General features: G+C 59.7%; 1 protein-coding gene across 1 annotated transcript; it reads right to left on the bottom strand.

The window, feature by feature from the left end:
- Positions 1-581: 581 nt before the first annotated feature.
- GRK1 (G protein-coupled receptor kinase 1) lies at positions 582-25,429 on the bottom strand. Its single transcript, XM_003832111.5, has 7 exons — positions 24,731-25,429; positions 23,002-23,129; positions 20,342-20,499; positions 18,586-18,669; positions 9,131-9,255; positions 7,394-7,595; positions 582-5,574 (listed from the first exon to the last, which is right to left on the bottom strand). The coding sequence occupies exons 1-7, from the start codon at positions 25,427-25,429 to the stop codon at positions 5,279-5,281; spliced, it is 1,692 nt and encodes a 563-aa protein (XP_003832159.1). The 3' UTR covers positions 582-5,278.
- Positions 25,430-25,697: the final 268 nt, after the last annotated feature.

Below are 25,697 nucleotides of genomic sequence, written 5' to 3'. Positions count from 1 at the left end.
ATGCTGAGCTCCACGGCCTCTCATGCATCCACGCTGAGCTCCACGGCCTCTTCTGCATCCACGCTGAGCTCCACGGCCTCTCATACATCCATGCTGAGCTCCACGGTCTCTCCTGGGAAGCCCTGGCTTCCTTCTCTCTGCCAGCCCTCATGGGAGTGCCTAGCACCACCGCAGCGCAGAGGGGACGCGAGAGATGCCTGCAGCTCCAGCCGTTTCTCCTCCAGGGGAGGAGCCAGAGGCAGAGGGAAAGCAGGCAGCTCCCGCGGGTCAGCCCTGAGCCAGTGTGAATGTGGGTGAAGCTCCCGGTGCTCACTGCAACAAGGAGGACGCGTGAGCAGGTGCAGACCCTGGGGACTCAGCCCTGACCGACAATGTTGACATCTGCCAGCTACATGGAGATGAAAATGAAGGCATGTTGCATGCATGTATGTGTGTAGAGGTGTGTGTGTGTGTGCATGTGTGCACCTGTGTGTAATTCTGAAGGAAAGTATGTGACTTGGAAATCACATCACAATCCAGGGACTCACTCTTCCTTATTAACTTTTATTTTTACCCTTTTTTTATTTGAATAAAAATTGCAGTTTTTGTTTTTTACAAAAGGAAAGGTCACACGGCATTGTTCCTCAGCCTGCTGGCGGCCTGTGGCTCCCCCGGCTGCAGTGTCACTAAGGCAGTGTGGTGGGCTGGCCCTGAGCTGCAGGTGCACACGCTTGCCCGGGAGGTTGACAGTGGGACGTTTCTTGCCATGTTTTTGGCCCCAGCATGAGCCGATCGCATCAGCCACCTCCGCGGATGAGACAAAGCCACCTTGCAGGGATTCCCATGGGCTTCTGAGGAGCCCTGGCCGTGGCCTACATTGAGGATAAGAGGATTGAAGCTGAGAGCTTCTCTGCAGAGGGTGCGCCTATGCCTGCCTCACTGCAGCCAGATGCCCAGATGCCTGGGCCTCTTGATGTGCAGTCCCATCCTTTGCTGACCCCCAGGGAGATTACAAACCCAGACCGGCCAGACGGCTGCCTGGGCAGCAGAGCGGGGCGTTGCTGGTCCAGGCCGCACCGAGAGAGAGCCCAGGGAGGGCAGCAGGGGGTCGTCCCCGCTGAGGAGAGAGTATTTGCCCAGATTCAGGGGCCTGAAACCCCAAGACTGCCCACAACAGAGGGCCCAGATGAAGAGTCCATAGAGACATCTGCCCGGAGGGCACCGAGCCACGTGCAGCAGCACCAGGCAGGCAAGAATAGCCCTGGATGCCTTCCTTCATCCCAGCTCAGCCCTGCAGAGCCAGAGGCTGAGGCTGGCCACAGGAAGCAGGGCCACTCTGCAGGCAGGTGGGCATGAGACACATGCACCGCCACCATCAGACACTGCAGCCCCGCGGGAGCGGAGGCACCGAAGCTCGTCGCATGTGGAGCTGTGACCATTATGGGGCCACGCACACTGAGCCCCTGAGAGGAGGCTGGTGCTGCCTGGGTGGGGAGCAAACAGGCGGGGGCAGGCAGTGTCAGAGCTCCAGAACTGGGCGGGGCCCGCCGGGGTGTCTCCGTGGGATCATTGACTCAGCATTCTTGATGTATTTTCTCCATGGGACACAAAGATTTAGAAGTTTTTAAAAATAAAGTGACAAGAGGCCGGGCACCGTGTCTCACGCCTGTAATCCCAGCACTTTGGGAGGCCGAGGCCGGCAAATCACCAGCTCAGGAGATCGACACCATACTGGCTAACACAGTGAAACCCCGTCTCTACTGAAAAATACAAAAAATTAGCCAGGCATGGCAGCCGGCATCTGTAGTCCCAGCTACTTGGGAGGCTATGGCAGGAGAATGGCGTGAACCCAGGAGGCGGAGCTTGCAGTGAGCCGAGATTGCACCACTGCACTCTAGCCTGGACGACAGAGCAAGACTCCGTCTCAAAAAAAATAAATAAAAAATAAAGTGACAATAGGGCTTTCAAATGCCTTGTATGAATGCATGGGGTGAGCGTGAGTTTCATCGAGGGGTGAAAACACCACTCAACTGACCCAAGAGATGGCAGAAGCCAAAAACGAAGCTGCTTTTGTGGTTTTATCCCAACAGGTTGCCTGTGCAGTGGAACCACTGCTGATCTTACAGATAAATATAATCTGCAACAGGCTTGCCAGAGTTAACCAAAAGAAAACTGCGGAACATCCCATTAAATCTGAATTTCAGAAAAATGATGAATCATTTTTTAGGTCAAGTATGTCCCAAACACTGCATGGGATAGACTTACACTAAAAAATGATTCCTTATTTATCTGAAATTCAAATTCATCGGGATGTCCTGTATCGTGTCTGGCAACCCAGCCCTAAAACAGGCAGAGGGTCTTGCTGGTGGGCCTGGGGGGACCACAGGGCTCCTCTTTGGCACCGGGAGCCAGGCTTCCCTCCACCGCTGCGACCACTCACAGCCCCTCCAAGCCCCCTGATCCCAGTAAAGCCAGGATGAGATTGCTTACCTGTCCAGGGCCATAGGAATGCAAGGCAGGTTAAAATGGGTTTAAAAAATCAGAAATGGAGTCTTTCATGTTCCAGAGTGTATGAAGTGAGATTGATAGCCATTACCTAATCGATGTGTAACATTCTAGAAAACAAAACAGGAGGCCAAGGCGGGCGGATCATGTGACGTCAGGAGTTCGAGACCAGCCTGGCCAACATGGTGAAACCCCATCTCTTACTAAAAATACAAAAACCCAGCACTTTGGGAGGCTGAGGCGGGTGGATCACGAGGTCAGGAGATCAAGACCATCCTGGCTAACATGGTGAAACCCCATCTCTACTAAAAGTACAAAAAATTAGCCAGGCGTGGTGGCAGGCACCTGTAGTCCCAGCTACTCAGGAGGCTGAGGCAGGAGAATTGCTTGAACCTGGGAGGCAGAGGTTACAGTGAGCCGATATTGTGCCACTGCACTCCAGCCTCGGTGACAGAGAGAGATCCGTCTCAAAAAGAAAAGAAAGAGAAAGGGAGGGAGGGAGGGAAAGAAGGAAGCAAGGAAGGAAGGAAGGAAGGAAGGAAGGAGAAAGAGTGGGCACGGAAATCTGTCCCGCAGGCCGCTTCCCACGGGCCTCCTCCTGGGCCTGCCTGCGCCTGCTCAGGTGCACCTGGATGGGCAGTTTTATGTCAAAAAGCACTGGACGCCCCACAGCTCCTCCTGAACATCCCAGGTCTCAGAAGTGTCAGACGCTCAGAGCCAGGACAGGAGGAGGCCGGGAGGTTTATTTTGCAGTCCAGATTTCCTTCCCAAGAACAGTCTGCAGGTGCATGAGGCACCTTGACAGGACACATGAAAGTCTCCACAAAACCAGACGATGTGGAGTTCTGTTGAGATCTGTGGGAAGACGTGCTCCTCACCCAGGGTGTGGCCGACGTGGGATCTATGGGAACATGTGCTCCTCACCCAGGCCGTGGCTGACGTGGGATCTGTGGGAACATGTGCTCCTCACCCAGGGCGTGGCCTATCTTCCCTCCAAAAGCTCTAAAACCACATAGGAGGGAGTTGGGTCCCCATTTTGGCTGCAGCCAGCAAATCTCCAAAATTGTGGATTGCCAGGGTCCTCTTCTCCCCAACAGGAAGAGGACAACCTGGCAGCCTGAGGACTGTGAGGGCATAGGCCCTGTCCACTGCAGCACTGACTCTCAGGCAGCTGTCTCTGCCACTTCTGGGAGAGAGGCCGAGACCCACCAGTCCAGGCTACGGAGGATCCATCTCTTCCACTCCCTGCAGGACGTGACACCCCCAAGTGGGACCTTCCCAAGCCACCCTGTCTCCATCAGTCACATCATCAGCCACTTGCCGCAGCCCCTCTCACCAAATTAGAGTAGACAGGGCTTCTTTCTACCACCAGCTCTGCCCCAAGGCTCACGGGGACGTCCTACCATCTTCTCTCCCCGTGACCACATGTGGCAGGGTCAGGCTTCTTCTCCCACTGGTACAACAGTGGCCGGGGCTCAAAGGAAGTTCTTTCCTAAAAGGAGCTCAGAGGCCCTCTCTGGAAAGGAGTCCTCAGGCCGCCCATCACCACTGCTTCCCTGCGCCTTGGATGCACTCCCTCTGAGCCGGCTGCTCAAGAGGGAGTGTGTCCTGGAGGCAGTTGCAACAGAACTCACTTCTTGCAGTTAAAACACACAAAGCATTTGGGGAACCTTCGGTGTTCAAAGTGCAGTTGGAAATGCCAGGTGCATTGTGGGTGGGGCCGAGCTGTACGAGAAGGTGGGCCGTGAGTGTTTTCCCGGGCTACGGCTTTAGGACTCCAGCGCTGCTGCTACTGGGAACACAGAGAGGGGTTGCAGCAAGGAGCTCTGTCCCTATGCACAAGGCCCGTGGCCTGAAGTGTCCCCTGGGAGATGAGACGGACCAGCCCCAGTGGGGAGGAGGGGTCAGAGAGCAAACGGTCCTGGCTTTGCCCGCCAAGAGCAGCTGAGGTGATTCCGGGACTCAGGGTCAAGACAGAAAACATTTTCAGCCCCCCGGCTCAGGGGTGGGAACTTTGCACCAGCTGCCGTCAGCTGGACACCCTGAGATAAGGAGACCCCAAGATGCACTGAGACCCCCAGACTCCACACCCGCTCCCCTCCTCCCAAAAGCCCAACAGAGCCTGCGCCTGGCAGATGTGGACCACGGCACCTCGGAGTGCAGGGGACCGTGGTGCCCCAGTGTGCAGAGGACCACGGCGCTGCAGGGTGCAGGGGACCACGTGGCGTGCAGGCCACCAGCACAGGGCCCGGGCACCCTGGAAGGCAGGAGCCTGCACAGAGGGACCTGGGGGGCGCCGAGGTCCAGCCCTCCCCAGTGGGGCCAGGGGCTGCGACCAGGGTTCACTAACCCCTGACCTGGCCACCGTGCACCTCCCGCTGAGGAGCGTGGCTCTGGGAATCTGGGAAGCCAACGGCTAAGGTCTTGGGAGGCCCAAGCCAAGTCTCTGCCCCTGACCACACGGTTGGTCAATCGCCAATGCAGGAGGCTCCCTAAGAGTTTGTAGATTTTTGGCTTACTCCCTCTGGAGAGCATCTTATGTCTTCTCAGTGAGATGGAGCAAAAGACGTGAAATATGCAGTCGGGGGCTCACGGCACCAGCGTGTGCATCTGGCGGCTCAGGCCGACGCGGGCTTTCTCCTCCTTGGGCCGCGAGGAGATGGCGTGATGGGGACCTGGGTGGAGGGAACCACGTGTCCCCTTGCTAGCAGACCCCAGGCTGGCACCACGGAGGCAGGCGGCCCCCACCGAGCCCTGTGGGTCTTTTTCCTCCAGGTGGACTCCGGGGCGTCACCTAGGAAACCAGACACATCCCTGACTTGGACGAGGAGCTGGAGCCCCCGGAGATGCCCTTCATGTCGTCCGGCATCTGACCGTCCGAGCGCCACACGTTCAGCTCGCCGAAGATGCCCGTCTCGATCATCTCCTCCTGCCAGGGGATGGGGCAGTTGCCAGTGGCAAATTCCTGAAAGAATTCTGTGTCTGTTTTGTCAAAGGCCACACCTTTGACGGTGGAAAAGGCACCCACGTCCTGAATATCCTTCGCGTAGACAGTTTTGGAGTCTGGGATGAAAGGGGGCATCAGCATCCCTGTGGGAGACAGAAAACACAGACGCCAGGCTCCTCGTGGTGGGAAGGAAGCGCCGTTTAGCCAAAAAGCCCCCTCCCCCATGGCTCCGAGATGCACAAAGGCCTGGGGCCGCTCTTCCTTAGGGAAGTGTTGTGGAGGCTGACAGAGAAAGCCCAGTGTTCCCAGAAGGCCCCTGGGTTCCCCTGAGACCACACAGCTGGGGCTTGGGTGGGGCCGGAAGAAACCTGAGATCCCAGGGCTCATTTTGGAGCCTTCTTGTGAAAGGGCCTGGCGCTCACATCTGCCTTCTTGGGAGCCTCCCCTAGGGTCTCGTCATGAAGCGGTCTCCTCCCCGAACACGCCTTCCCCTGGGGCCCCATCCCCACCAGGGCCTCCCCTGCGCACTCTGCAGACCCCAGACCCCAGGCACTCAAGCACACGCTCCAGTGAACTTGGCAGCTTCCTTCCAACCAGCGTCCCTCCCTGACGCACCGGCCCCCGATGGCCAGGCACAGCCGGTCACAGACATCACTCTCCTCTCGGTGCACCGACCCTGACCCGGCTGGCCCATGCTGGCCCCCAGACGGCCTCTGTGACGGCCTCAGGACCACCTCCCAGTGCCAGTAGACACTGCACAGCCGCCGTGTGGTTCCTCCTCAGCCTCACTTTGACCTCAACACTTCTGGGCTCAAACCCTTCTGTGGGCTGGGCGCGGTGGCTCACGCCTGTAATCCCAGCACTTTGGGAGGCTGAGGCGGGCGGATCACAAGGTCAGGAGATCGAGACCATCCTGGCTAACATGGTGAAACCCCGTCTCTACTAAAAATACAAAAAATTAGCCGGGCGCAGTGGCGGGCGCCTGTAGTCCCAGCTACTCGGGAGGCTGAGGCAGGAGAATGGCGTGAACCTGGGAGGCGGAGCTTGCAGTGAGCCGAGATTGCGCCACTGCAATCCGGCCTGGGCTAAAGAGCGGGACTCCATCTCAAAAAAAAAAAAAAAAAAAAACCCTTCTGTGGCTCAGACTTCCTTACAGGGCGGGCAGGGTCCCCTCCTCATCCTGTGACCCCTTGGAGCCCCCTTGGGTTCCCTGACCACAGCCATCCTTGCCTCGCTGGGCCTGCCCAGGGCACCTGTCCGGCAGTCACTGCTGTGACCCTAACATACGAAAGCGACTTCTCGTTTGGGGGATCTCCTGCTCCCTGGTCACCTGTGGCCCTGTCCTAAGTTAGTCACACTGCACGTGGCCTGACCCTTCCACCTGACCACAGGGTCCTAGAGGGTATGGCTGTGTCTCAGATGTACAAGTGCATGAACACACGCGCGCACACACACACACGCACACACACGTATGCACACACATACACACATGTGCACACACATACACACGTATGCACACACGTATGTGTGCACATACACACATGCGCACACACACATGCACGCACATAGTATCTTCCACATCCACTTGACAAGCAAGTGCTGGTGGGTGGATGACTTTCTCCCCAGCAGACAGCCTGAGCCACCGGCCTCCATTTGATCTTGGGCTCCCTCCAGCACCAGGGGACGTGGTGGAAGATTTGGGTCTTGAGGCCCCAGTGCAGCCAGTGTGTTTCCTGCCTCCCATTGCACCCAGAGCCCTCTGGCCCGATGCCGGCTCCATCGGCTTGTCCTGGGGCTGGGAGGATGAGTGGAGGACTGGGGGCCTTGCTGGGGGCAGAGGGAGAGCCTTGGGGGTCTGAGGCACTCCTCCCTGCCGACTCTCACAGGCTGGACCGGGCGGACACCCAAGGGCCACACAGCACAGACCCCCACCCTCTCCGGGGCTGAGGCATCCAACAGTACCGGCCTCCAGCTGCCTCCAGTTAAGGTCCTTGAAGAGGGGGTGGGCACGGAGCTTGTCGCAGGTCTCATCTCTGAACCCCAGGCGCTTCTCCGGGTCCTTCTCCAGCAGTGCCTCGCAGAAGTCCTTGCTGGCCTGGCTGAACTTATCAGGGTACTTCACGGGCTCTGAGATGATCCGGTGCTTCAGCTCCTTGTTCTCCACCTGTGGGGACACGCGTAGCCTTAGCCCTGCCAGACCCGCCTCTCTTGGGCGGTCAGACCAGACCACAGCTCCTCCCACAAGAGCCACCGCTCACCCACGCGGGTGGGGGACCCATGAGGCCTTGCGCCCCTCCCCAGCACAGCAGCGTTTGAGGCTCCAGTCTCAGGAATGGAATCCTAAAGGCGAAGCTCCCAGGAGCCACAGGTGGGTGCCGTGCATTTTGGGGACTCTGGCTGACCCACCCCCAGCACAGCCGCACCCACCAAGGAAAGAGAGATAGGAAACTGAAGGCCAGCGCGGGCCCAGCTGAGGAGCAGCCTCCGTTTTCACTCCGCCACGGTGGACGGAAGCCTCAGTGGCTCTGTTGTCTTCAGGAGTGCTGCCAAGGTCTCACTTCCCCATCAGAGGCCCCACCGGTGGGTACAGTGTGAAGGGTGCTGCTCAGTCCCCAAGGCCCCCGGATCAGGCCATTGACGCTACTCCCATGGGCTGCCCTGGCAGCCCACGCCTGCGCCACGTCCCACAGACACAGAGTGACCACGGGCATGCTAGTGGTCCTGGGACGACTCTGCTCTGAAACCTGTCCTGGCAGGACAGGTCACATGTCCAGGGAAGTCAGAAGGGAGAGGGGTGGGCATCGCCCAGGTGGCATCGAAGGGGCAATGGGTGGCCAGGGAAGAGCCGCACCTCAAGGCAGCCCGATGCAACTCTGAGACGGTGGCCTTCTGGCTCCGTGAGGCCACTCCCTCGGTCCAACGAGAGGCAGCCCCAGCCCTGAGCTCTGAGTCAGCCTCACAGGGAAAAAGCCAGCTTTGCTCCACTTGTCTTGAATAAGGGACTGGCACCTCCCAATGTTATCCCTATTTGCAGTTCTGGTGGCCTAGGATCCGGGGCAGCCCAGGGGGCACTCAGGGGAGACCCAGCAGCCCCACTAGGTGTCCACACTCCGGGACATTCAGAGCAGCTGCTGGGCCCACCATGGGCTGTGGGTTCTTGGCGTCTGGGAAGAAGGGGAGCTTGCTCTTCTGCAACAGCAATGGATAAGACCGTCTAGGGAGGGGGAGCCGACTCCGTGTGCCCCAGAGCCCCAGCCTCGCCAGTCCCCAGGGGATGAAGCTCCACCCCAAACCACAAAAGGTGGTTTGTCCCGCTGCCCAGGGTCTGGGGCAACAGTGGGATAAGTCGCCCTCCCTCCTCTGGTCTGCACCAGAGGGACCCGCCCCCGCAGGGCCCTCAGAGGCTGAGTGGTGGCGTGCTCTCTGGTGGGAGGGTCTGCTTGCTCTGGGGCACAGGGTGACTGGGAATCCCTCAGCCCCTCCACCTGCAGGCCTCAGGGGCTGGGGGCGTCACCCATTGAGACAGAACAGCACGGCCCAGGAGCAAGACCCCGGCACGTGAATCTGTGCCCTCCCCACCCCAGGGCCCACAGAACAACTCCCAGGTCTGCCCCAGTAATGATCCCATCGCTGCCCCGTCCCCATCGAGAGCAAGGGCGCCAAGGTGGCTGCAGAAGACACCTGCCGGCCGCCTCCTACCTTCTCTCCACGGGCTCGGAAGGGTCCTCTGGCCGCAATCATCTCATACAGGGTGACCCCCAGGGCAAAGTAGTCCACGGAGAAGTCGTACTCCTCTCCCTGCAGGAGCTCGGGGGCCATGAAACCTGCCAGCAAGGGACATTGCGGGTTCAGAGGTGGTCACCTCCACGGTGGGCACGCACTCCGGGAATCGCAGGACTGATGCTCTGGGGATGCATCCCCCCGGGGCCTCAGTACTCTCCACATTTGGGGCCAGAAAATCCTTTGTGGAGGGGCTGCCCTGTGTGTTACTGGGTGCCAAGCAGCACCCCAGACTCTGCCTATGGGGTGACAGCAGCACCCCCAGGCTGTGACAACCAAAAATGACAACCAAAAATGCCCCATGCCCACTCTAGTGCTGGGCACAGGGCGGGACTTGTTGACTGTAGCTGCACTGAGGCAGCCTTCCTGGACTCTTTTACTGGGGAGAATCCAACATCATTCTCTTTTGAATTTTCCTCTCGAGCTGGTCAGATCATGCCAAGGCGGGTCTTCCACATTCTGGGAACCACATTGGAGAGGAGGCCTGGGGAGCCTCAACCAACGGTCACTCTCCTTTTCCTCAGCTGTCGGCCTGTTCTCCAGTTGTCCGGTGACCCAGGAGTGCTATGGCTGTGTCCTCTCCAGAGAGGCGGTCCGTTCCCAGTCTTCTGCCAAGAAGGTCCTTAACCACAGGACTGTGGCAGGATGGAGGGACGGCTCTGGGCGCAGCCACGGGGACTCAGGATGGAGGGACGGCTCTGGGCGCAGCCGCAGGGACTCAGGATGGAGGGAGGGCTCTGGGCGCAGCCACGGGGACTCAGGATGGAGGGAGGGCTCTGGGTGCAGCCACGGGGACTCAGGATGGAGGGAGGGCTCTGGGCGCAGCCGCGGGGACTCAGGGTGGAGGGAGGGCTCTGGGCGCAGCCGCGGAGGCTGTCACGGGATGGAGGGACGGCTCTGGGTGCAGCCACGGGGACTCAGGATGGAGGGAGGGCTCTGGGCGCAGCCACGGGGACTCAGGATGGAGGGAGGGCTCTGGGCGCAGCCACGGGGACTCAGGATGGAGGCAGGGCTCTGGGCGCAGCCACGGGGACTCAGGATGGAGGGAGGACTCTGGGCGCAGCCACGGGGACTGAGGACGGAGGGACGGCTCTGGGCGCAGCCACGGGGACTCAGGATGGAGGGAGGGCTCTGGGCGCAGCCGCGGGGACTCAGGACGGAGGGACGGCTCTGGGCACAGCCACGGGGACTCAGGATGGAGGGACGGCTCTGGGCGCAGCCACGGGGACTCAGGATGGAGGGACGGCTCTGGGCGCAGCCGCGGAGGCTGTCACGGGATGGGGGGATGGCTCTGGGCTCAGCCCCGGGGACTGTCTCGGGATGGAGGGACGGCTCTGGGTGCAGCCACGGGGACTCAGGATGGAGGGAGGGCTCTGGGCGCAGCCACGGGGACTCAGGATGGAGGGAGGGCTCTGGGCGCAGCCGCGGAGGCTGTCACGGGATGGGGGGATGGCTCTGGGCTCAGCCCCGGGGACTGTCTCGGGATGGAGGGACGGCTCTGGGTGCAGCCACGGGGACTCAGGATGGAGGGAGGGCTCTGGGCGCAGCCGCGGAGGCTGTCACGGGATGGGGGGATGGCTCTGGGCTCAGCCCCGGGGACTGTCTCGGGATGGAGGGACGGCTCTGGGTGCAGCCACGGGGACTCAGGATGGAGGGAGGGCTCTGGGCGCAGCCGCGGAGGCTGTCACGGGATGGGGGGATGGCTCTGGGCTCAGCCCTGGGGACTGTCTCGGGATGGAGGGACGGCTCTGGGTGCAGCCGCGGAGACTGCCTCAGGATGGAATGACGGGTCTGGTCTCAGCTGCAGAGACTGTGTCAGGATGGAGGGGCAGGTCTGGGCTCAGCCGCGGGGACTGGGGGACTGTGTCGGGATGGAGGGACGGGTCTGGGTGCAGCCGCGGGGACTGGGGGACTGTGTCAGGATGGAGGGATGGGTCTGGGCTCAGCCATGGGGACTGTCTCCAGATGGAGGGGCGGGTTTGGGCGCAGCCACGGGGACTGTCTCGGGATGGAGGGATGGGTCTGGGCGCATCCATGGGGACTGTCTTGGGATGGAAGGACGGGTCTGGGCTCAGCCGCGGCAACTGTCTCGGGATGGAGGGGTGGGTCTGGGCACAGCCGCAGGGATTGTCTCAGATGGAGGGACGGGTCTGGGCGCAGCTGTGGGGACCGTCACAGGACAGAGGGTGGAGGGACAGCTCTGTGTGCAGCTGCTCTCATGCAGTCATTCATCTGCCAAGGTCACCTTTGCGCGGACACCAGGCGCTGGGCACTGACAGTTCTGTGCAGCTTGAGGGCTCTGGCAGCAGCTTAGCGTTCTGCTTCCTTGTGTCAGCTGCCGGCTCCCCTCACCCATCATCAGTCTTCCAGCTGCCATGACGCTGCCGCTCACACCCTCCTTTGAGCACGTGGGTTTGTACTTTTAGCGAGATCCCTTCACTGCCCCTATCCCGGGACTTCAGGAGGGAAAGCAGATCACATGTGTGTCCAGCCATCAGCTCTGTCCACGAGAGTATCTGAGTGGCTGCTTCCCAACACTTTACTAAATTCATAACACACTTTCCACTCCACACTCTGTGTTCTGGCTCTGCCAGCGGATCAGGGAGCGATGGAGCTGGCAGCCTCGCTCGCACATCTGTTGGTGTCTTGCTAACGTCAAGGCAGATCTCTAGGCTGAGCACTTTCACACTCACAAACACCCCTGCTCTAGGTTCGTGCCTGGAAGCCACACCAGGCTCACATATGTCTAGTTTGCTGAAGCTGAGTTCTCTGCCTCATCCCACAGTCTCAGCTCGAGTCCTCAGCACCCTAAAAGGCGCCTCCCCTCACCGCGGCCTGACTCTCAGGCAGCCAAGCACCTCTCGAGCCCTTCCCAACTGCTCCTCACAGAGAAGACGGAATCCAGTGTGGGCTGCAGCCTCCGGGCACCCCCACGCTGCTCAGGCTGGCATGGGGTCCTCTCCTCTCCTCCCACCTCTGGCTAAGGCTTGCCCACGTGCCTGGCCTTGTCCACCTTTTGTGGTTCCCTGCAGACCCCACCAGCCGGGCTGTGCCCTCCCCGGCCCTTCCGCCCTCTCCAGGGCATCTCTCCTTCTTCATAGGGATGAGGTTCGAGGCCACAGCCACACACTGAGGCTTCCCTCTCCTTGTGAGCAAGCTTCCCCTCCAGGGTGGAAACCGCAGATCCCACCTGCCTCGGCTCAGGCACTTCCGTGGTCCAGCCCTGTGCCTGTTCCACGGAGCCAGGGCGTCTCTGAGTGATGGCCACAGACCCTCCGGGCCCCGCTGCAATGCTGCCATGGCGATGAGCACAGCACTTGCTCCAGCCTGCCCTGAGTGCCAGGCACAGCAGTCCACTATACGCCATGAGCTGGCCATGGGTACTCATCACCATGGGTACTCCTCATCGCCATGGGTACTCCTCATCTCCATGGGTCCTCATCGCCATGGGTACTCCTCATCGCCATGGGTACTCCTCATCGCCATGGGTCCTCATTGCCATGGGTACTCCTCATCGCCATGGGTACTCCTCATCGCCATGGGTACTCATCACCATGGGTACTCCTCATCACCATGGGTACTCCTCATCGCCATGGGTACTCCTCATCGCCATGGGTCCTCATCGCCATGGGTACTCCTCATCTCCATGGGTCCTCATCGCCATGGGTACTCCTCATCACCATGGGTACTCCTCATCGCCATGGGTACTCCTCATCACCATGGGTACTCCTCATCACCATGGGTACTCCTCATCGCCATGGGTACTCCTCATCGCCATGGGTCCTCATCGCCATGGGTCCTCATCGCCATGGGTACTCCTCTTCGCCATGGGTACTCCTCATCGCCATGGGTCCTCATCGCCATGGGTCCTCATCGCCATGGGTACTCCTCATCACCATGGGTACTCCTCATCACCATGGGTACTCCTCATCGCCATGGGTCCTCATCGCCATGGGTCCTCATCGCCATGGGTACTCCTCATCACCATGGGTACTCCTCATCGCCATGGGTCCTCATCGCCATGGGTCCTCATCGCCATGGGTACTCCTCATCACCATGGGTACTCCTCATCACCATGGGTACTCCTCATCGCCATGGGTCCTCATCGCCATGGGTCCTCATCGCCATGGGTACTCCTCATCACCATGGGTACTCCTCATCACCATGGGTACTCCTCATCGCCATGGGTCCTCATCGCCATGGGTCCTCATCGCCATGGGTACTCCTCATCACCATGGGTACTCCTCATCGCCATGGGTCCTCATCGCCATGGGTCCTCATCGCCATGGGTACTCCTCATCACCATGGGTACTCCTCATCACCATGGGTACTCCTCATCGCCATGGGTCCTCATCGCCATGGGTCCTCATCGCCATGGGTACTCCTCATCACCATGGGTACTCCTCATCACCATGGGTACTCCTCATCGCCATGGGTCCTCATCGCCATGGGTCCTCATCGCCATGGGTACTCCTCATCACCATGGGTACTCCTCATCGCCATGGGTCCTCATCGCCATGGGTCCTCATCGCCATGGGTACTCCTCATCACCATGGGTACTCCTCATCACCATGGGTACTCCTCATCGCCATGGGTCCTCATCGCCATGGGTCCTCATCGCCATGGGTACTCCTCATCACCATGGGTACTCCTCATCGCCATGGGTACTCCTCTTCGCCATGGGTACTCCTCATTGCCATGGGTCCTCATCGCCATGGGTCCTCATCGCCATGGGTACTCCTCATTGCCATGAGTACTCATCGCCATGGGTACTCCTCATTGCCATGGGTCCTCATCACCATGGGTCCTCATCACCATGGGTACTCCTCATTGCCATGAGTACTCATCACCATGGGTCCTCATCACCATGGGTACTCCTCATCACCATGGGTACTCCTCATCACCATGGGTCCTCATCAACATGGGTACTCCTCATTGCCATGGGTACTCCTCATCGCCATGGGTCCTCATCACCATGGGTACTCCTCATCGCCATGGGTACTCCTCTTCGCCATGGGTACTCCTCATTGCCATGGGTCCTCATCGCCATGGGTCCTCATCGCCATGGGTACTCCTCATTGCCATGAGTACTCATCGCCATGGGTACTCCTCATTGCCATGGGTCCTCATCACCATGGGTCCTCATCACCATGGGTACTCCTCATTGCCATGAGTACTCATCACCATGGGTCCTCATCACCATGGGTACTCCTCATCACCATGGGTACTCCTCATCACCATGGGTCCTCATCAACATGGGTACTCCTCATTGCCATGGGTACTCCTCATCGCCATGGGTACTCATCACCATGGGTACTCCTCATCACCATGGGTACTCCTCATCACCATGGGTACTCCTCATCGCCATGGGTACTCATCACCATGGGTACTCCTCATCGCCATTGGTACTCCTCATCGCCATGGGTACTCCTCATCACCATGGGTACTCCTCATCACCATGGGTACTCCTCATCGCCATGGGTCCTCATCGCCATGGGTACTCCTCATCACCATGGGTACTCCTCATCGCCATGGGTACTCATCACCATGGGTACTCCTCATCGCCATGGGTACTCCTCATCGCCATGGGTACTCATCACCATGGGTACTCCTCATCGCCATGGGTACTCCTCATTGCCATGAGTACTCATCGCCATGGGTACTCCTCATTGCCATGGGTACTCCTCATCACCATGGGTCCTCATCACCATGGGTACTCCTCATCGCCATGAGTACTCATCGCCATGGGTACTCCTCATCGCCATGAGTACTCATCGCCATGGGTACTCCTCATCGCCATGGGTACTCATCACCATGGGTACTCCTCATCACCATGGGTACTCCTCATTGCCATGGGTCCTCATGATGGGGATGTGCAGCAACTTGTCCAAGGCCATAGCCCACACCCCACAGTCCGCAGCCCACAGTCCACAGGCTGCTGTCCACAGCCCACGGTCCACAGGCCACAGTCCACAGCCTACAGGCCACAGATCACAGACCACAGGCCACACCTCAAAGCCCACAGCCCACACCCTACAGCCCACAGTCCACAACCCACAACCCAGTCCACAGACCGTGGGCTGCCTCCCTGAGTGCTCTGCCCTCTTGTCTCCAGTGGCGGCAGCCATGAGCTCTGGGCCCTCCCTCCAGATGGCTGCATGTTCACCAAGCAGGGTCCTTGGCAGACGTCTGCTCTGGTGAGTCAGACTCCAGGAAAAGTTCAGACACCTGCCTGGCCCCCGAGCCAGCTCTGTGTGGCACGTGGGGCCTGTGTGAGTTATGTCAACTCCCCAGCTGCTACCCAAGTGAGGCCAGCCCGGCACACAGTGGCGGACAGGCCCATTGGGAGACCCATGACGGATGTCCTGGGACCAGGCAGAGAGGCCGCAGGCTGGGGCATGGGGGCTGCTGGGGCTGGTCAGTTTTGACACTTCTGAGTCAAGGTCCTTCCTGGTCCTTTACCGTGCCTGAGGGCCAGGCTGATGTGGCCACAGAATCCTTTTTCCCCAAAAGAGTTGCAGGAACCCTGCTTCACAGAACCACAGGCCCTGAATATGCCCTACTGGTCCAGGATTACACTGACGTCAGAATTCTGCCCAGACTCCGGGGAGGAACTGCTCACACGATCACAGCCTCTAGACCCACCCAGAGCCTTCTCAGCTCCCAGGCCGGGCACGAGCAAGGCCCACCAGACCGCAGGCTCCTGTCAGTTCCTGGGCCAAGGAGCCCCCCAGCCCTCCTGGCCTGACCCCCATGATGCAGCCCGGACGGCGCACCTGTTTGTGCCCCAGGCCTCCTGAGGGACCTGCAGCCACGCAGCGGCCAGTAAATATTGACAGAAAGCGTGAGGGAGACAGCTCTATCTTCTCTGTTCACAAATTCTCCCGCCCCTGAACTCAAACTGAGGACTGCGCATGACTGGCCCCGCCCTGTGCACGCCCCTGGATCCCGCCACTGACCTCAAACTAGGACCGCGCATGACCGGCCCCGCCCTGTGCACGCCCCTGGGCCCCGCCCCTGAACTCAAACTGAGGATCGCGCATGACCGACCCCGCCCTGTGCACGCCCCTGGATCCCGCCCCTGACCTCAAACTAGGACCGCGCATGACCGGCCCCGCCCCTGAACTCAAACTGAGGACCGCGCATGACCGACCCCGCCCTGTGCACGGCCCTGGATCCCGCCCCTGACCTCAAACTAGGACCGCGCATGACCGGCCCCGCCCTGTGCACGCCCCTGGGCCGGCACTGCACTGCCAAGGGGGAGTCCCCCGACAGGCTCCTTATGGCTGTGGTGTCTCTCGCTGCGTGGGGGGCTGCGTGGGAGGGCGCGAGGGTGCCAGGAAGAAGGATGCGGACCCTGCGGCTTTGCTGAACTGACACCGGCCTCCCAGCCTGCACCCTGACGTCAGCATCTCCAGGTCACTGTGCAGGGGTCACAGCCTGAGCCCAGCCCTGCTGTGAGCATCTGGGGCTCCGAGGAACGGGCGCCGGCGAAGGCTTGGGGCCCCCTGGCGGCCAGTCGGGCCCTCACACTCGGCCTGGAAGCTGGGCCCTTTCCATCCGTGAGGTTAACTCTTCAAGTCCTGGCCTCGGAGTCCACCTGGATCTCCCCGAAATGCGTGAGGGGGCTTCCACCCACGCGCTCACACCCAGGCTTGGCAAGGGTCCCAAAGACTCGAGGGCCGCAGCGCCAACCGTTTCTACAGACCCAGAAAGAGGCTTGGATCATCTCACGAAAAGCAGGTGCCACCCGAGGCTTCCTTGAGCCATGGGATCCCCCAGGATGAGCTGCCTTCCAGAAAGTTTTGAGACCTTCGACCACTGGCCCTGAGCACTCAGTGGCTACGGAATCCCACATCCAGATGGCAACCCAGCCATGAGGGGTGTGGGCACAGAACTGCCCTTCGTCAGAACTTTGGGGAAACAGTCCTTAGCCCCCACCCCGAGATGCACCTTCCCCTAAGTCCAGCTGGAGCGAGGATGTCCCCCCCGTGGCCACGGCACAAATACGCCCAGTGCCTAAACGCCAGCATGGGAGGACCCAAAACACCACGCACACAAACCCCATCAGGCGACAGCACTGCCTCCCCACAGCCAAAACAACCACGGGGAAGCGACATTCTCTGGAAATCCCAGCAGAAGTGAGCCCGACACGCGGACCCTCAAGACTGCGGAGGAGAGAGGAAGAACTCAAATTCACGGTGTGGCTGCTGTACACAGGCGCCGGGCACGTGGCGTGTGAGGTCTCCTCAGCAAGCCTGTGCACCGAGTGCTAGCAGGAGGCTCGGAGGTTAAGTAAAGCACACAGGCCACACGCCAGCAGGTGCTGGGCCCGGAACACGGACCCCGCTCTCCTTGACTGTGGGGGTCTCCTCTCCTCCACAGGTGCTGCGAGCCTCCCTGCCTGGGGGGAGGTGAGAGGAGATGAGTGACACGGGATGGGGGAGGCAGTAGGATGCACCGTGCATGTGCACTCACATACAGGCACACGGACACACGTGTGCACAGAGACCCGGGCATGCATACACAGGAACACAGGCACACATGCACACAGACACAGGCACACGGATACACATGTGTGCACAAAGATGCAGGCATGCACATACAGGTACACGGGCACGTGTGTGCACAGACACGGGCATGCACACACAGGCACACAGACACGTGTGTACAGAGACACAGGCATGGGCACACAGGCACACATGCAGGCACACAGACACACGTGTGTGCACAGAGACGCAGGCATGCACACAGGCACACTGTAAAAGGAAAATATCTTGAAACCCAAAATCACTAAAGGGAAGAGTCAAGCTGGGAACTGCTTATGGCAAACCTGCCTCCCATTGTATTCAAAGTCCTCTCAGTGAGCCCTCTGCTCACTGAGATAAATGCTTATCTGATTGCCTCCTCTGGAGAGACTCATCAGAAACCCAAAAGAATGTAACCATTTGTTTCTCATCTTCCTGTGACCTGGAAGCCCCCTCCCGCCTTTCCAGACCGAACCAGTGTTCATCTTACATATGCTGATTGATGTCTCATGGCTCCCTAAAATGTGTAAAACCAAACTGTGCGGCAACCACCTGTCATCAGGACCTCCTGAGGCTGCCACGGACTCACGTCCTCAACCTCAGCAAAATAAACTTTCTAAATTAACTGGTACCTGCCTCAGATATCAGGGTTCACAACACTCACATACACACAAATGCACAACCACACAGACACCCTCAGACACAGGCACACACAGACGCCCATGTGCACACAGACACACCTATATACACAAACTCACATGTATGTGCAAGTGCACACAGGCACACACATGTACACAAGGACGTAACGCATGCACGGAGCCTCCCCAGCTGCGCTCAGACCCTTACCTGGGGTCCCTGCGTAGCCCTTGGTCTTGCTCTGTCCGTCCAGCAGCTCCACGGCCAGCCCAAGGTCAGAGATCCGGACATTGCCTGAGAGGCAGACATAGCGGAGTCACCCCTGGCTGCACAGGACAGGCGCCGGGAGCCCAGAGCCACCTTCACACAAACACGTACACACACACCACACACCACACCACACACACCACACAGATCACACCACACACATCACACACCACAGACACCACACCACACACCACGAACACCGCACACCACACATCACACCACACACCATGGACACCACACACACACAGATCACACCACACACACACACTACACACCACACACACCACACAGATCAAACCACACACAAACCAGACACTACACAGATCACGCCACACACCCACACCATACCACACACAGACACACCACCACACCATACATACCATACCACACGTAGACCACACACAGACCATACCATACATACCACACCACACACACACATATCACAGACACACACACACACTACACACAGACATACCAGGCAGCCATGAGGCCCCAGCACCCAGAAGCCTCCCCTCTCTAGCCAGACTCACATAGACACACACACTCCACCACACCATAAACATATACACACACCCCCCACACACACACCCCATGACCACACCACAAACATACACACATACCAAACAGCCATAAGGACCACCCAGTGCCCAGGATCCTCCCCTCCCCAGCCAAACTCACAGACACACCACACACAACCCACATGGTCTCAGACACACCACACTCACTGCACACTCACATACCACACACACACCACACCACAAACACACACACCACATTCCACATACCACACACACAGCACATGTCAACAACCAAAGACTACATACACACCTCACACACACACACACCACACAATTTACCACACATACCATGTACCACACCATACAGATAGCACACACATACGCCACACACAATACCACACATACCACACACACCCCACCACACACACACCACATTCCACATACCACACACAATACCACACCATACAGATACCACACCATACAGGTACCACACACCACACATACACATACCAAGTGACCACGAGGCCCCAGCACCCCAGACTTACACACACCAGACACACCACACTGCACACACATACACACCATATGCCACACACACACCACACACAACACACACACCCCACAAACCACATACGTGCACACAGCACACACCACGCACACTGACAGTGGCTCCCTGGCTGACGGTGGAGGGCGCAGGGTGTAGGGAAGAGGGCCAGCCATGCCACAGCTGAGCGTGTTGCCCACCGAGATCCTCCCACCTCGGCTCTTGCCCCATCCCCCGCGCACTCTCAGAGCCCTGGCACGTGTCTCGCACTTGCCTGACCTGCCGCTGTCGGGAGCCTAAACCCTCGTGTTTATTTCTGAGAAGAATCCCTGTGTGAAGCCTCATTCAGGCAGAAGGAAGGTGGGGACTGGGCGTAACAGACTCGCGGTTCCCAGCTGATTCTGCACCGCAGACCCCTGCACTCACTGCTGTGACTCCTGGTGCCCGATGACACCTCCACCGTCCACGCAGCCGTCAGCCCTCATGAACCCCCACTGTCCACGCAGCCGTCAGCCCTCATGAACCTCCACCGTCCACGCAGCCGTCAGCCCTCGTGAGGTTGTGCAGAGACCCCCAAGGAAGCTGCACCCCACCCTCCTCGTAGCCCTCATCCCTCCCAGCCGAGGGCACTTCCTACCATCATTGTCCAGCAGCACGTTCTCGGGCTTGAGGTCGCGGTAGACAATCCGCCTCTGGTGCAGGTGCTCCAGGCCGCAGATGATCTGCGCCGTGTAGAAGAGGGCGCGCGGCTCCGGGAAGCCAGGGTTCTCCTCGTTCACATTGTAGATGTGGTACCTGGGGGAAGACACGCAGGAACCAGGCACCCCGGGTTTAATGGGGAGTAAAATCATGGAAAGACAGAGCTGGGGCCTCAGAACCATGTCTCTCGGTCAGCGTTCTGGTCGTTTTGAGGCCTGGCCCCGCTACGTCCCTGCAGAGGACACCCGAAGGCCATGGTGACTGGCGGCGTTAGCAGCTCAGGGACCCTGAACCCCAACTGCTAACAGGGAGCAAGTGCTGTCCACGTGCGTCTCCTGTCCGCCTGCTTTCCAGCGCTGGCCGCAGGTGCTGGGAAACAGCCCAGACCGTCTCAGGAAGGGGCCAGGCCGAGGCTGAGGTGGGATGGAGCTCCGCAGGCCCCGAGTTCATCAGACTCATGAAAGATTTGCAGTAAGGTGTTTCTTCTCAGCCTGTTTCCTCCCCCATATAACATCATCTCTTATGTTTTCCACGGACAGGTTTTGCAGAGAAGCAAAACCTAACAAATAAAAGAAATGATTTAAACAAGAAATAATTTAAATGAGGTGGCACCAGGAGTATCGTCACAGGAAACAGGAGAGGAGGCCCTGCAGCCAGGCGGACCACAAGGCGGCCGGAGCCACCAGGCCCTCCCTGGGCACCCCTGTGACCGAGCTTCCTAGCACCCCTCCCCTCCTCCTGGGCACCCCTGTGACCGAGCTTCCTAGCACCCCTCCCCTCCTCCTGGGCAGCCCTGTGACCGCGCTTCCTAGCACCCCTCCCCTCCTCCTGGGCACCCCTGTGTCTGCGCTTCCTAGCACCCCTCTCCTCCTCCTGGGCACCCCTGTGACCGAGCTTCCTAGCACCCCTCCCCTCCTCCTGGGCAGCCCTGTGACCCCGCTTCCTAGCACCCCTCCCTTCCTCCTGGGCACCCCTGTGACCGAGCTTCCTAGCACCCCTCCCCTCCTCCTGGGCAGCCCTGTGACCGTGCTTCCTAGCACCCCTCCCCTCCTCCTGGGCACCCCTGTGACCGCGCTTCCTAGCACCCCTCCCCTCCTCCTGGACACCCCTTTGACCGCGCTTCCTAGCACCCCTCCCCTCCTCCTGGACACCCCTGTGACCGAGCTTCCTAGCACCCCTCCCCTCCTCCTGGGCACCCCTGTGACCGCGCTTCCTAGCACCCCTCCCCTCCTCCTGGACACCCCTTTGACTGCGCTTCCTAGCACCCCTCCCCTCCTCCTGGGCAGCCCTGTGACGGCGCTTCCTAGCACCCCTCCCCTCCTCCTGGACACCCCTGTGACCGAGCTTCCTAGCACCCCTCCCCTCCTCCTGGACACCCCTGTGACCGAGCTTCCTAGCACCCCTCCCCTCCTCATGGGCACCCCTGTGACCGAGCTTCCTAGCACCCCTCCCCTCCTCCTGGGCACCCCTGTGTGTGCACTTCCCAATGTCGTCTGCCCTCCTCCTGGGCACCCCTGTGTGTGTACTTCCCAATGTCCCCTCCCCTCCTCCTGGACAACCCTGTGTGTGCACTTCCCAATGTCCCCTCCCCTCCTCCTGGGCACCCCTGTGTGTGCACTTCCCAATGTCGTCTGCCCTCCTCCCGGGCACCCCTGTGTCTGCGCTTCCCAGTGCCCCCTCCCCTCCGCCTGGGCACCCCTGTGTCTGCGCTTCCCAGCGCCCCCTCCCCTCCGCCTGGACACCCCTGTGTCTGCGCTTCCCAGCGCCCCCTCCGCGTGGTGACTTAGTCTGGACTCACATTTCTCATCTGAAAAATTGGGTCAGCAGCCTCACCTGGAGGAATTTCCTTGGAAATTAAAAGCAGGTGAGAATGGGGCATGGTGCTGCCAACCACAGCCATGGACCCTGCCCACTGCTAACCTTACGGGCATCAGACACTGCAGGTGTTTCACACGTATTGTCTTAGTCTCCCGACAATCTCTGGACTCAGGTATTATCTCTCCCCATTTTACAGACCAGGAAACAGAAGCACGCAGTAGCTAAGCGGCCCAGCTACCAAGCGAGCCTGTGATCTGATCTCCAGCACGGGCCTGGGGCCTGTCTCAGCGGCAGATCCGGGGCAGGACTTTGTGGAGGCAGTGCCACCTCCTCTCTGCCGGGGGACAGCAAGATCACGGCCCCCAGCTGGACTGATCTTGTCTCCAGCTCTAGGGTCAGCCCTAGGAGTGGGCGCTGGTGAAGTTCGTCTTCATTTACCCTCCTGGTGCAAGGCCCTCAGCCCTGCAGAGGCCCCCCCGACTGCATCACACGTCCCCCACAGCACCACGTGCCTCCCACACCCACACCAAGGCCACACACGGGACGAGCCCTGATTGTCAGGTTGGGCGCCTCCCAGGCTCCTGCTCCGATGTGGGTCCAGGGTGCATTGTTTCAGGAACCGACAGCGAGAAGGGGATTGTGATGGGTGCAAGGCTTCCCTCGAGGGCAGGCCTGGGGCCACCATGGCTCTGCCTGTGGAAAGGAGCCCGAGTCGGGCCCTGGAAACCCTGACCCAGTGGGACAGCAGGGCCCCCTCGTGCCCTCTGGCCCAGCCCTTACCTGATGTCACCTCCGTTCATGATGGTCATCACCAGACAGAGGTCGGCTTTGGTTTCAAACGCATAGGCCAGAGACACGATGAACCTGCTGTGTACTTTCATCAGAATCTTCTTCTCCACCATAGCACCCTGAAAAGTGAGACGCTGAGTACGCGCTGGCTTTGAATAGGAAAGGGACTAGGTGCATCGCAGAGACCGTGTGCACCCGGCTACGCCCACTGCACACAGCCACGGAGCAGTCACAAACATGCTTTAAATGCGCCTTTCACAAAGCAATTGCAAATGACTTCAAAACATGCCTGCACCCCCGTTTCAGAAAACCAGACATGTGAATTCCTTCACATACAGGGGACTTCTGGTCTTCTGGGCCAGCCTCTGGCAAGGGGAGGCTCAAGCCCCAAGGCTGAGCAACATGGGTGAGGACCCTGCCAGCCCCGCCTGCCCAGCAATCCTGCAGCCACAGCCCTCCCTCCTGTCCAGGCCCCCGTGGGCTGGGCTCCCAGACCAGCACCTCCCAAACCACCTCACCACTCTGCTTCATTTTGTCTTTATTTTGAAACCTCACAATGCTCCATTGAATGAGTTTGTAAGTGTCTGGATAAGGACAGCACATCCCTCTTTGAAGAGGGAATTCCTGATGTCGGAGGCCCCTTTCTGCACTTACATGGGGAGGTGTTCAGTTGATCTCAGTATGGAGTTCAGTTTGGTGATGGAAGTCAGGAAAAGAGGCTGATTGTTGAGTTAAATTTACAGTTAGATGTGAATGGCACGGTGGGGGAATTAGATGTCAAGAAAGCTAATTTTTAAAAATTACTGCTACAACCACACAGCATAGTTACTCGCCCCGAGTTCCACGGCGAGAACATGCAGATGTTCCAGGGCCTCCGCCCAGTGCCGTGAGCACCTGGTATTTCACCTTCACTGAGGGTTGAGGTTCCGCAGAGCCAGGGTGCACAGTGGCTGCTGCTTAACCCTAAGAGCTTCCTGTGCACTCAACACAGCTGCGTGGTGGGAGAGGGGCCAGGAGCCACGTGGAGTCAAAGTGCAGGGGGCTGGCTCAGGAGATCACGTCCACACCCGGCGCAGCCGCTGCCTCTCACCCTTAAGACCTGTAAGCAGCTTCTGCTGATCCTGCCCCAGATGCACAGTCTGACGCCAGTGGGCAGAGCGGATGAAACTTAGAGCGGCCTGCGTGCCCGTCGCTCACTCCCACCCCCGAGGACAGCGCACTCAGGGGAACAGTTCCTGCCCCCGGCGTCACGCCAGGCTCCGCCTCACAGAAACTGTCATCAGAGCGAGGCTGCCTCCGTCCTGCCTCAGTTCCTCCTGCATTCGCTGCGATCAGAGGAGCCAGGGCCCTGGAAAGTCTTCCACAGTCATGGCAAAGAATCCGGAGACCCTGCCCCTCTTCAGCCTCCCCTGAGAGGTCCTCTTTCCCCCACACTTGAGGCTAGTCTGTGGTTGGTGAAAAACCGACGAGTGAACGTGGCACGTCCCCACCCAAAAATGTGGAGGTCACTTTCCGAGGAGGGACTTCTGCACACGGACTGGAACTGCTCGTAACCGCACGGCCGCGGGGCGCCCACGTGGCGAGGCTGGCATGCATGCTCCCTTAGGCACCAACTGTTAAGGGCCCCGGAGCCGACAGTGACCTGGGGGCCCTCTGCACCCTGCCGCCCCATCCCTGCACCCTGCCACCCCATCCCTGCTGGCCGGGTCGCGCTGCTCACCTGGTAGCCCTTCCTCTTCTTCAGCCGCTTCTTGTTCAGCTTCTTGCAGGCATACAGCTTGCCGGTCGCCTTCATCTGGCAGGCCGACACCTCCCCAAAGCCCCCTTTCCCCAGGACCCTGAAGTCCAGGAACCAGTCCTCCCCCATGGGCTGGGCTTCCAGCCACTTCCACTGCAGGAACCTCAGGAAGTACAGGCTGCCCAGGTACTCCTGGAAGGGGGCTTGGCCCAGATGTGCCAGGGTGGCCTGCAGCAGGGGCTGGAAGAGCCCGTCCTGGATCTCCACAGGCCCCTCCTTAAACTTCGCCACCGTCCCCTCATCCAGGAAGCTGCAGAAGAGTTTGGCCTGGGGGTCCAGGTACTGGGCCAGGATGGTCTGGGCCTTCTGTGGCTGGAGGTCATTGTCTGCCGTGTCATAGTCCTCGATGTCTTTCCAGAGCTCCAGGGCCGGCAGGTGCTTCTCTGCCGACTGCAGGAACTGCTGAAAGAGCTTCTTGCCGATGGGCTGCTCCAAGCACACACTCTCAAACTCCAGGCTGAGGCTGTCGCGGAGGGACTCACACTTGGACAGCGGGGGCAGCTTGAGCTTGGCCAGGTACTTCTTGTCCCGGGAGGGTTGGGAGCTGCTGCCGTCAAAGCTGCCTCGGGCGGCGATGAAGGCGGAGTTGGCCACCACGGTCTCCAAAGACCCGAAATCCATCCCGGAGCTTCCTGCCCGCTTCAGGCGTGAGGGCCCATCGGCCGAGGCCAAGCCGGCGGCACTCACAGACAGAGCAGGCCTGACCGCTGCCCTTGGCCTGTGGCCCGTCCCTGCCCTTGCTGGACGAGAGAGACGCCCTGGCCCTGTCGAGGGTTCCTGGGGACCACTGGGAAGCCCCTGGGAGCCCGAGGCTGACACAGCACCAGGCTAAATCCCAGTCGGGGTCACGGAGGACGCTTAGGAGTGGCAAGAAGGTGCTAGAAAAAGA

This window comes from Pan paniscus, chromosome 14 (assembly GCF_029289425.2).
Source record: "Pan paniscus chromosome 14, NHGRI_mPanPan1-v2.0_pri, whole genome shotgun sequence".
NCBI classification, from domain to species: domain Eukaryota; kingdom Metazoa; phylum Chordata; class Mammalia; order Primates; family Hominidae; genus Pan; species Pan paniscus.
The sequence above is the reverse complement of the archived record's forward strand: the minus strand, read 5'-3'. Positions and strand labels throughout refer to the sequence as shown.

Coding starts and splice junctions, on each gene's coding strand:
- GRK1 (XM_003832111.5), bottom strand. CDS start 25,429: ATGGATTTCGGGTCTTTGGAGACCGTGGTGGCCAACTCCGCCTTCATC. Junction 23,130..24,730: donor AGAAGAGGAAGGGCTACCAG/GTGAGCAGCGCG, acceptor CTCACTTTTCAG/GGTGCTATGGTGGAGAAGAA. Junction 9,256..18,585: donor GGGCTACGCAGGGACCCCAG/GTAAGGGTCTGA, acceptor CCTTGCTGGCAG/GTTTCATGGCCCCCGAGCTC.